A 12,983-nucleotide genomic window follows, 5' to 3' on the forward strand; every position below is an offset into this window, starting at 1 on the left:
CATTACAGAAGTGTAAACAATTTGGGGAACCTTACAACATTAAAAACATTTCACATTTAAAAAAAAAAAAAACAACAACTTCAGTTTACAGCATAAAAATAATGAATAAATGCAAAAGACTTCAAGACTTCAATGTAATGTTGAGTAAGAGTAATGTTGGAGTTATGTATAGAAAAAAGAAAAGACAAGAAAACAAAAGAAAATATAAAAATAATTTTTTATAGAGACTGTATAGAAGTGTATACAAATTGGAGAAACTTATAAAATCAAATAATTCTTAGTTTCTTTGATTTATAAGAAAAATAAAACCTTTCAATGTACAGAGTAAGAATAATAAATTACAGAAAATACCTTAACAATAACAGTCACATAATCACATAATTTAGCGCTTCATATTTAAAAAGCAATTATTAAAAGTAATTTCATGTCATCAGAAAATTAAACACATTTTACTCCTAATTAATTTCACCTAAGAATTCACCTCGACCGCAGACTTAATTAAACATAATCAGACTGTTTGTCATTTTGTAAAAGGCAGACTCTGCTTGAATCCTGGGAGCTTAAATATTGTTAATTTCCTTTCAGGCACCAGAAAATGTACCAGATAGATTCACTTTATTTTCTGAAGCAACATATTTGAGTTCAAATGTTAAGTCTGTGATATTAAACAGTGGTATTTCTCAAGCACTCCTCTAAAATCTAAAACGATTACATTTACGCATTTTGCAGATGCTCTTATCCAAAGTGACTTCCATTGCATCGTGTTTACATCAGTTTTTGTATTCCCTGGGAGTTGAACCCATGACCTCGGCGTTGCTAGCGCCGATCTCTATCGTTTTAGCTACAGGAATCAAAGAAGAGAAGTGAGAAAATGAAACACGCAGACAAGAAATGAGGAGAGAATAAGAGAAAGGAGCAAATGCGAGAGGACGAGTGGATCGTGAGGGACACACATGGAGCGAATGTGTGGCTTCAGAGTCGCTGCAGGACTCCGACAGGAGGAAGTCTTTCAGGATTGCATCTCCTCAGGCCTGTTCTCTCGGAATCGGGATCAGTATATCATCAGCTTGTCCTGCTTTCCACTGGCTTTGATTGAGCTGCACTGGATGTTTCTGATTACGGCTGAATCATCTGAGTAAATGAGGCGTTCATCTCAGAGAGAGGCTGCATCATCTGGAGAAAATAACGGCATTAGGAGCAGAAGAAACTCTCGCTCTGGGCCTGAAGGAGACGCTGTGTCTTCTTGTGCCAGTGCTGTCTGGGGATGTTTTTCTTTGTTTCTTCTACAGCAGAACTAATAAAACTCAATGTTCTTTTATCGCTCTTGTTAGCGTAACGTTATGAGCGCTAGAGGCGACGCAGGCTCCCAGTCTTGGCCGCACGAACCCGCAAGTCTGCACTTCCAGTTGCTCTTCACCCTTTCGGAAACTCTTTTATTCTTCGTTAAACCCTTTCGTGCTCCCTCGTCTATTTTTCATGCTTCTTTACTTTCTTCAAAAGCAGTCGTTGATTTATATACACTTTTTCTGACATTTTTCTGGGCTACGAGATCAAGCTACGATTATCGAAATTTCATCTTGGTGGCTGAAAATGTTGGAGTACCACTTACAGAAAAGAAAACAAAACAAAAGAAATTCTGTAGAAATTTTTATAGAAATTTATATAAATTGAGGAACCGTATAAAACCTTATTAAAATATAAAAAACTTGCGCAGGAAGAATAAATATCTGCAAAAGACCAAAAGACAAAAACAACCACATAATTACAAAATTTAACTCTCCATTTGAAAAAAACATTTAAACTATTTTTTTTGTCATGACAAAATTAAAATACATTTTATTACTAAATAATTTCACCTAAGAATTCAGTTTGACCACAGGTGTAATAAAAAATAATCAGATCAATTCAATCCTAGCAGCAATATGTGCCTTAAATATAGCTAAAATACAGATAATTTTGCATCACCCACAATAAAATGTAACAGTAAGAAAAGACAGAAAAGAAAAAGAAAAAAAATTCATAAAATTTATTGAAATTTGTACAATTATAATTATACCTATATATTAACAAAGAATTAAGAATGAAGAATTTTTTAAAGAAAAAAAAACAATTTATGGAGTAAAAATAATAAATAATCCTGTACTATAGCAAATAAACAGAAATAGAGGTGTAGAGGTTGCTAACCACCTTTAACCGCCGAAGCGTTTGGTGGTTTTTACGTGACGTCAAAATGGTCACATTGGAGAACTCTGAGCTTTCATGAAACGTTCCCAACTTGTAATTACGAGATCTTCAAAGATGTGAACGCTGTTTACAAGTTGAGAACTCATAATTACGGTAATTCAGAAATGACGGCATGCAATAATGAGTCTGGGTGGGAGTTTTCTGATTTCTTGTCTTTGAATTCAAAATCTGCTGAAAGCTCCAGGACTGATCATGATGTGAAACCTTGTCCATGTGAAACGGCATTTTTGCAAAGTAATATGATGAGAAATTTTTCCTCTACCCATTGAACCTCACTGTTCCTCTATCTATCTATCTATCTATCTATCTATCTATCTATCTATCTTATGACCTTACTCTATCATCCATCCTTCCATCCATCCATCCACCTGTCCATCTATCCATCCGTTTATCTATCTATCCATCCATCCATTCATTCGTCCATCCATCCATCTGTCCATCTATCCATCTGTTTATCTATCTATCCATTCATCCATCCGACTATCCATCCATCCGTCCATCCATCCATCCATTTGTCCATCCATCCATCATATATCCATCCATCCATCATCCATCCTTCCATCTGTCCATCCATCATACATCCTTCCACCCATCAATCCATCATCCATTCTTACATCCATCCATCCATCTATCCATCTATCTGAATATCCATCCATTTGTCCATCAACCCATCTATCCACTCCTCCATCCATCATCCATTCTTACATCCATCTGTCTGTCTGGCTGTCCGTCCGTCCATCCGTCCATCCATCATCCATCATCCATCATCCATCATCCATCTTTCCACCCATCATCTGCCAATCCAACCATCCATCCATCATCCATCCATCCGTCCATCTATCCATCCGACTATCCATCCATTCCTCCATCAATCCATCCTTCCATCTATCCATTCATATGTCCGTCCATCCATCCATCGTTCCATCCATCCGTCTGTGTCCGTCCATCCATCCATCATCCGCCAATCCAACCATCCATCCATTATCCATCCGTCCATCTATCCATCTATCCATCTGACTAGTATCCATCCATTCCACCATCAATTCATCCATCCTTCCATCTATCCATTCGTCCGTCCATCCATCCATCCATCTGACTATCCATCCATTCGTCCATCAATCCATCTATCCACTCATCCATCCATCATCCATTCTTCCATCCATCATCCGCCAATCCAACCATCCATCCATCCGTCCATCTATCCATTTATCCATCTGACTATCCATCCATTCGTCCATCAATCCATCTGCATACCTATCCATCTGTCTATCCATCTTAATCTCTTTCATGTTAAACTACATTTTTCTCATTGACCCCTCAAAACCTGTCTTATAATCTGCTGGGGTTTTATCGCTTCATGCATCATTTGCTCTTTTAACTAGAACAGAAGAATGCATGTCGCTCCTCATTAGGACTGTTAGATTTGTCTGTGAGATTTGAGGATGATCATACCTTTGCAGGTCTTGCGGTCCGACTGTAAGGTGAATCCCACCGGGCAGCTGCAGCGAACTCCAGTCACGGCATCATGACACGTGCTGTCACAGCCTCCGTTATTAACTGCACACGTCTCTGAAAACACACACACACACACACACACACACACACACAACCACACACACACAGAGCAGCAGTCAGGACAGGAACAGCTTAACACATATGTGGATATTAAACCAAATGAACATCTCGTCTTGCACACTCTGGACAGCTTTGATTAGTCTAGTCATGAACGCAGCACATGCAAGCGAGCAGCAAACGTCTGTCGAACACCTTGTTATTGAGTGTATGAGCGTCGCCCAACAGGGGGGTTTAGAGTTCAGCATTCAGCTAAAGCATCTGTTAAACAGCAGATTAAAATTTCACAATGACCATGACACTGCATTATAAATATGCATAAACTTGAACTTTGTTAAACTTTGTTGCATCAGCAAGTCTCAAATCACCAACTCTCATTAAAAATAAAATGTCTTCCAGTCACTTTGTACAAATAAACCACCCCTTTAAATGGTAACAACAACAATAATTAATAATAACAACAATAACAAAAACAACAATAATTAATAATATCAACAACAATAATAACAATAATAATAATATTAATAATAATAATTTATTTATTTACTTGTTACTTTCAGGGTTTGGGGTAGTCAATAAAGACAACAATGCCTGAAATGCCTGAATAAAAAACCTATTATAAATATTGATGCTTATAAATAAATAAACATTATTATTTAATTTTATTATTTAATTTAATTGTATTATTATTATTATTAGTAATAATAATAATAACACTACATAAATAAATAAATAAATAAACATTATTGTTTAATTTTATTTATTTTAATTGTATTAATACATTAACAACTAAAAACAATTATCTATATCTATATATAATCTATTATATATGATGCTTGTAAAGAAATAGATTAATAATAGTAATAATAATAATAATTATTATTATTAATATTATTATTACTAATTCTACTTGGTACTTTTAGGATTTGGGGTAGTAAGTGAGTAAGTAAATACATACATACATACATAATGTTGTTGTTATTGTTATTATTATTATTATTCATTTATTAGTGTTTGGCATAGTCGCAATACATGAAAAACTAAAAAATGACTATTTTAATCTACTGTATAGTGATATTAATAAATAAAAAAGGAACACAAAAAAATGTTTTCTTTCCTTATACTGCTCGCTTAATAATCTAAGCACAATAACTGTCATGAATAAGGGTTTACCACAAAGCTCTGCTGGCATTCATCAGAACAACTTTATAAAAGAGACAGAGAGCGAGCGAGATGTTGGAGGTGTGTGCCAGGGTGCAGGTCTGTGTCACAACACGCCTCCGAAACGCTTCGAGATTCACAAACTGCATCCATCTCTGATTATAACGCTTGACATCTACAGATTTGAGAGCTGGAACACGCTCGCACACAAAACACTCGCCTTTGTGAGGGGAAATTCTCTCATCTGAAAAGATTTGATTCAGCTGTGTGAATGGATATAAATATAATCTTTTGATAGAGGAGATGATAAGCGGTGTCTGATTCACTGGGAGACACCTGTGAGCTTACTGAAGCACGCTTTCCACTAAACTAATGATCCGTGCAGTGAGCAGAGTTAACCATCAAAGCAAAACTCTCGTGTTATTCAGCCGACTGTCTGAAGCAGTCCTCTTTCACGGGTCAACGATACGCTGAATGACATCAGTTCAACATTCAACTGATCCTCTGACATAGTAAATCACTCTAATCAGTTTAACTACATGATTCGATTGTATTAAAACAGCTTACATTAAAACAACCTTACATTTTAATACTTTAAAATTAAAATAATATGAAATATAAAAAAAATAATAATTTAACAATAAATAAATACTGGACAAAGTTGTGCAGAATATCTTGCAGTAAATCACTGTAATCAGTTTTACCATGAAATTATTAATTAACATTAAAACAGCTCATAATCACATTTCAATGCTCTTAAAACATATTCACAATATTTAAAAAATAATAATAATTTAACATCCATCCATCCATACATACATACATACATACATAAATAAATATTTAAATATAAACATTAATAAATACTCTGAAGAATATCTCAAATCACTTTGATCAGTTTTCCATAAAATTATTTATTAACATTAAAACAGCTCATAATTACACACACCTCATGATCTTATATTTTAATACTATTAAAATAAAATTCAAAATATAAAAAACAATTAAAAAAAATAATAATTTAACTAAAAACTAAACATTTAAATAAAACAAACAAAAAAATATATATAATCATTAAATTCTCTTAATAAAGCTCTGCAGAATAACTCTGTTTTTATTTTAACCGGCTAGCAACCACTCAGAAGCAGATTAGCAAATACTGGGAAGGTTTTCAGGCCAACTCCAACATTACAGCAGCATATTTTTCATGGACACGCGCCATTTAAATGCTCTTAACAAAATATAAAACTACAGCTTTAGGACCAAAGCAGACCTCATCGAGATACAATTATCATTTCAGCTTTACAGTAGTTTCAGATTGATGTCTGCTGCCAAAGATATCAGGCTCCTCTTGCAGGAGAGAGCTACAAATAAACTATGTTAAGACCTTCTCTGCAGACTTCAAACATCAAGCATCTAACACCATCCTCAGGCAACATAGACGAAGCAGCTGCTGGTTTTTGAGGCACCTGTGCATGCCGAGACCCGTTCAAACCCCTTTTCACTTGTGTCAGAAACACTCAAATGAACGACTCGGCTTTGGTCACATCCCAACACTTAATGCAACCCTCTTTCTATATGACACTCTTTGAGAAGAGTTAAATGTTAAAAGTGGGAAAACGCACTCATTAACTAGTACCCAGCAGGCCCGTTGCTAATGTAAAACCACCTCCAAGGAAAATTCAGGGAGAAGGATTTTCTACCGAGGCAAAATTCTAGACTGCTCTCAATTAACTGCAATTAGGTCATCTAATGGCTTCCCAGGAGATTGGATCACCTCACCTGCCCTTGTTCTTGCCATTCCGACTGAAACTTTAACCGAATAAGACAGTTGTTAAAAAAAGAAAGTCTCCGTCTGATTTGCATGTGTATTTTGTGTAATAATACATGTAAACCCCAGACTCCGTTGGCATGTTTGTACCGCCATCACTGTAATTGGACGTTTCACCTTACTTAAGCAAAACCATCCACCGCCATTCAGCTAGTGCTCAGGAATCCGCTCACAATTGTAAATGTTGCCACAATCAGTTACTGAAAAGGTTGGAACAAGTCGGGAACATGCCGCCAGAGGTAGAGCTATTTGGTAAATATGACAGCTGTTGGCACCGGTCTCTCTCAACCTCAACCAAACACATCGGTCCCCATTAAATCCACTCTGATGTTAACAGGTTGACATGCAAACAAGCTCGTTTTTCAAAAATGCCAATGCTTTCCAAGTCGAGAAAATAGCATGAGCTGACAGAAAGAGAACCAAAGTGAGACGCGTTTTTGGTACTGGGACAAAGGTTGTCCTTGGACATTGGTGTATTTGCTGTGTGCTTATTTCAGGCCGAATAAACAAAATCCCAAGACAAGTGCATTTTACCAATAGCCAGAATGAAGATTTAGTGCCAAACCGATGAGTCTCATTTATAATCTCAGAGCTTGTGCAATCAAAAGTGTGCACCCAAAAACAAACGCTTTCACAATTTGAAGTCATGCGTGAGGCACATTGAAAAACGAAGTACGGTGACATGTTATAGCAAGTCCAATTGAATTCCATTGCAAAAATTTAGCCCAGGTCACAGTTTTGGGCCAAACCTGACCCATTTTTCTCATAGCAGAGACTTCATTGTTAAAACCTCATTAAACTTGCTGGTTACACTTTATTTCGATAGTCCACTTTAGACATTCTATTAACTATAAGTAACTTTGTAACTACATGTCAACTACATGTCAACTAATTCTCATTAATTTGCAACTACATGTCTACTAACTCTCAGAGTAGACTGTTAGGGTAGGTTTAGGGTTAGTAGAATAAGTTGACAAAGAAAGTGTTAGAAGATATTAAGCAGACAGTCTACTAATACTCTACTAACTGCTAGTTGACATGTAGTTGCAAAGTTACTTACTGTTAATAGCAGAGGTGGGACCAAGTCATTGTTTGCAAGTCACAAGTAAGTCTCGAGTCTTTGCATTCAAGTCTCGGTCTCAAGTCTTCTTTAATTATGTCGAGTGGAGTCGCAAGTCATCAAATTTGGGACTCGAGTCCACACCCCTGGTTAATAGAATGTCTAAAGTGGACTATCGAAATAGTGTTACCAACTTGCTTCCTTAGAGAATGGGTGGTTTCCAGTGAAAACGTTGCAAGAAAAGTTTCATTCAGACAATTCAAGAGGAAAACCATTTTAATGGGGGTAAATTGCATTGTGATGATCTCCTGACTTGCCAGAATGGAGAAATTTGCCAAGAATTGGTGCAAATGTTGAATTTGGTGCGATAAAGGTTAATAAGAATTCCAACATTACCACGTCCACTACTAAAAGAAGTAGCTAATAGAAAGCAAGCTAGATAAAACTGACTTACTTTCAAAATTGTAAACAATTTTAATGGGGGTAAATTACATTGTGATGATATCCTGACTTGCCAGAATGGAGAAATTTGCCAAGAACTGGTACAAATGTTGAATTTGGTGCAATAAAGGTTAGTAAGAATTCCAGCATTACCACGTCCACTACTAAAAGAAGTAGCTAATAGAAAACAAGCTAGATAAAACTGACTTGTTTTCAAAATGGTAAACCATTTTAATGGGGGTAAATTGCATTGTGATGATCTCCTGACTTGCCAGAATGGAGAAATTTGCCAAGAATTGGTGCAAATGTTGAATTTGGTGCGATAAAGGTTAGTAAGAATTCCAACATTACCACGTCCACTACTAAAAGAAGTAGCTAATAGAAAACAAGCTAGATAAAACGGACTTGTTTTCAAAATGGTAAACCATTTTAATGGGGGTAAATTGCATTGTGATGATCTCCTGACTTGCCAGAATGGAGAAATTTGCCAAGAATTGGTGCAAATGTTGAATTTGGTGCGATAAAGGTTAATAAGAATTCCAACATTACCACGTCCACTACTAAAAGAAGTAGCTAATAGAAAGCAAGCTAGATAAAACTGACTTACTTTCAAAATTGTAAACAATTTTAATGGGGGTAAATTGCATTGTGATGATATCCTGACTTGCCAGAATGGAGAAATTTGCCAAGAATTTGTGGAAATGTTGAGATCCAGCATAACCATGCCAATTTTAATGGGAGAAAATGGCATTGTGGTGATCTCCTGACTTGCCAGAATGGAGAAACTGGCCAAGAATTAGTGCAATAAAGGTTAGTAAGGGTTCCAGCATAACCACATCCACTATGAAAAGACACAGCCAATAGGAATTAACCTAGAGAAATGTTCATATTTACCATTGGGTAAACCATTTTAATGGGGGTAAATGACATTGTGGTGGCCTCCTGACTTGCAAGAATTAAGAAACTGGTCAATAATTGGTGAAAATGTTGAAATTGGTGCGATAATGGTTAGTAAAAGTTTCAGCATAACCACAACCACTATTGAAAGAAGTAGCCAATATGAAGCAATCTAGAGAAAATTACTTATTTACCATTAGGTAAACCATTTTATTTGGAGTAAATGGCATTGTAGTGATCTCCTGACTTGCCGGAATGGATCAATTGGGCAAGAATTGGTGAAACTGGTGTAATAAAGATTCTAGCAAAACTACGCCCACAATTAAAAGATGTAGCTAATAGAAAGCAAGATAAAGTAACTGACTTATTTTCCAAATGGTAAACCATTTTAATGGTGGTAAATTGCATTTTGTTTATCTCCTGCAAATGTTGAAATTGGTGCGATAAAGGTTCGTAAGAGTTCCGGCATAAACACGCCCACTACTGAAAGAAGTAGGAAGCAAGTTAGAGAAATTGGCTTATTTACCAATGGATTAACCATTTTAATGGGAGTAAATGGCATTGTGGTGATCTCCTGACTTGCCAGAATGGAGAAACTGGCCAATAATTGGTGATCTCCTGACTTGCCAGAATGGAGAAACTGGCCAAGAATTAGTGCAATAAAGGTTAGTAAGGATTCCAGCATAACCACATCCACTATGAAAAGAAGTAGCCAATAGGAATTAACCTAGAGAAATGTTCATATTTACCATTGGGTAAACCATTTTAACGGGGGTAAATGACATTGTGGTGGCCTCCTGACTTGCAAGAATGAAGAAACTGGTCAATAATTGGTGAAAATGTTGAAATTGGTGCGATAATGGTTAGTAAATGTTTCAGCATAACCACACCCACTATTGAAAGAAGTAGCCAATATGAAGCAAGCTAGAGAAACTGACTTATTTACCTTTGGGTAAACCATATTAATGGGGGTAATTTGCTTTGTGATGATCTCCTGACTTGCCAGAATAGAGAAGTTAGCCAAGAATTGGTGCAATTGGTGCGATAAAGGTTAGTAAGAGTTTCAGCATAACCACGCCCACTATTGAAAGAAGTAGCCAATAGGAATCAAGCTAGAGAAATGGTCATATTTACCATTGGGTAACAGCTCTGGCTGCAGTGGCTGATGAGGGGTACTTCTTTCCTCTGCACACACACACACACACACACACATTACAAAAACACTGCTTAGTCTTCCAAGATTGACTTTATAAACTGTATAAAACACCCTGGCCAGTCAAATTAGTTTTTAGTTGCCCTAGTACTCATAATGACCCTTTTATGAGGCTACAGGAGCAACTGAGTTCATAAACTCCCTGTCAAAAGGCCAGCTTAAACCAACCCAAGGTTGTGTACTGATTGTAGTTGGTTTAAGCTGGTTTAGAGCCCCTTAAACCGTCAAACTAGGTGAGCCTGAGCAGTCCAACATGATGTTTAACACGGTGTTAAATCAGTTTCGTACACTTTCGTACAGAGAGCAACAAGGCAGAGTGTTAGTCTTCTCATGCATCGACAAGACAACACTCTCAACACAGAGCAGATAGATGCAGACCAGTTAGTGTAAGAGAGTTTGACTACAACCTTCAGGGTAAACATTCGAAATGAGCAGGAAGGCGTGAATTGGTGTCATACAGAGATAAACTGTGGCAATGATTCCCACTGCAGTTCATCTAAGACATTCAATCACTTACCTGCGCTGTGACTTCTCAGTTTAACTGAAAACTACCAAATAACAAAGCCCATTGAACTGAACTGCTTATGAAACAAATGGTTTTAACAATATGATGCCTGGGGATTGTGTGTACCAGCCAGATGTGAGCATCTGTTTCAGATTAGCATCTCTCTCAGGCTAAGAATCTCCACAACCCTTTTGTTTGCTAAGTGTCTTACTTCTGCGGAAATGTTCGTGCAAATCTGCTGGCTTATGCGGAGGGCTTGGGTATGTCGTTTGATTATAGGATCGCATGAAGATGCCTGGACCCATGTGGAAAAACACTTAGCGGTTAGGTGTTAGCTGTTAGCGTTTTCACATTCTGTTTGGATATATTAAGAGTGAATTCCACTGGAAAGTGAGCATCACTTACTACTTGCTACGAAGAGAAAGGTTCAAGGCATAACTACTATAGATGACTGTTTCCACAAAACTGTTTTCAACATTGCTAAAAAATCAGCATATTAGAATGATTTCTGAAGGAGCATGAGACACTGAAGACTGGAGTAATGATGCTGAAAATTCAGCTTTGATCACGGAAATTAATTATATTTTAAAATATATTCAAATATTAAAGTTATTTGAAATTGTAATAACTTTTCACAATATTACTGTTTTACTGTATTTTCTAACAAATAAATGCAGCCTTGCTGAGCACAAAAGATTTCCCTAAAAATACATAAAAAAATCTTAATGATTCCAAACTTTTGAGTGCAATTCAAATGATTTCAAATAGTACAATATACTGATTTGATCTGTCTACAAAGAGCACCATTATCCATTGACGACCATTAAAAAGTAGTTGTGCTTTCTGACTGCATAAATTGTGTGCAAATAACATTAAAACCTCAAATATATAATTATATTATTGTATTTACCAGCACCCAATTTCGTCACCAATTAGCAAAGTCGCTAATTGGAGCGTGTATGACTGAAACTGCCATTGAGATGAATGGGAATGCTAACGCATTGCTCTCTTCAGGTATTTTTTGTCAATACTTGTGGATGTGTGATAGTGTTGGTTTTATTGCCATCCCTTCCGCTCATTGTGCGGTTTCAAACCAAACCTGTTTGGCAAAGCGAAACGTCAGTGACAGATTGAGAAGGCTGAAAGCCGTATAAAGTGCAAAAGTAATCAGAGCGACCGAAATCCATCCCCACTGGAGAAAAGCAGTCAATGAGGATGAAGAGAGAGGGTTAGAGAATAGATGAAGTAGCTCAAGGAACACAAAAGCCACCCAGTGAGATCAGAGTGATTGATTTTACTCTACCAATGTGCCATTGCGAGATTAAAGTCCGAGAGCTATTCCGCAGAGCCGTGAATCAAAGGATGTTCGGTTAAAAAAATGAGCAAAGATCACTTAGAAGCTATTCTGAGCTAAATTGCTCATAAGGATCCTATTGTATTAATGAGGTCTGACAAACGAAAATACAGACTATCTGATTCATTGATGTAAATGCTAAGCTATTTCTGCCGTCGGGGCGAATCCAACCAGAGATGCTAAAGTGTTGGTCAGACTCCAGTCACTGACCAAATCACTGCAATGGCATCTGAAAATGTCTTTAACACATGCTACGTCTGGTCCTCTGAACTGTTTCTTTCTTAATATGCTGTAAACAAAGCGAGGGGGAAAAACACAGTGAGATGGCAAGACTTAAAAAGAATGAAAAATGAAAGCTTTCTTTCAAGTTTCTTCAACTTGGACAGTTTTGACCATGTGGACTTTTAGAAAATCAACTCTCTAAAATACACTCTGACTAGCTGAAGGTGAAGTATCACCAACTAGGAAGAATTCTTATTTTCTTCTAATTCTTAGTCCTTTTGTTGCTATAATACATTTAAATGAAATTGATAATAGATCTAAAAAATACATTTGAAAAAAATCTAATAAATTCACAACAATATTTATATTATTTACACATATTTACAATATACAAATATTTTGATGATGTTTAATAACTGTAATACTGTTATTAATTATATTTTAATTTTAAATAATTATTTAATAATTAGTAGTAGTATTATT

The 12,983-nt window shown here is 36.3% G+C and overlaps 1 protein-coding gene across 2 annotated transcripts in view; it reads right to left on the reverse strand.

Moving 5' to 3' along the window:
• The window catches only part of LOC107692800 (signal peptide, CUB domain, EGF-like 3), a 121,520-nt gene that overhangs the window by 37,012 nt on the left and 71,525 nt on the right, over window positions 1-12,983 (reverse strand). The window contains exons 7-8 of one of the 2 annotated variants that reach the window (XM_016491995.1): window positions 10,341-10,391; window positions 3,697-3,813 (exon numbers count right to left, since the gene is read on the reverse strand). In XM_016491995.1, the coding sequence (XP_016347481.1) occupies window positions 3,697-3,813; window positions 10,341-10,391 (168 nt within the window). The remainder of the gene's footprint in view (window positions 1-3,696; window positions 3,814-10,340; window positions 10,392-12,983) is intronic. The other variant, XM_016491996.1, reaches the window with a different exon arrangement.

Source organism: Sinocyclocheilus anshuiensis, unplaced genomic scaffold (genome assembly GCF_001515605.1).
Source record: "Sinocyclocheilus anshuiensis isolate Anshui unplaced genomic scaffold, SAMN03320099.WGS_v1.1 scaffold871, whole genome shotgun sequence".
NCBI classification, from domain to species: Eukaryota; Metazoa; Chordata; class Actinopteri; order Cypriniformes; family Cyprinidae; genus Sinocyclocheilus; species Sinocyclocheilus anshuiensis.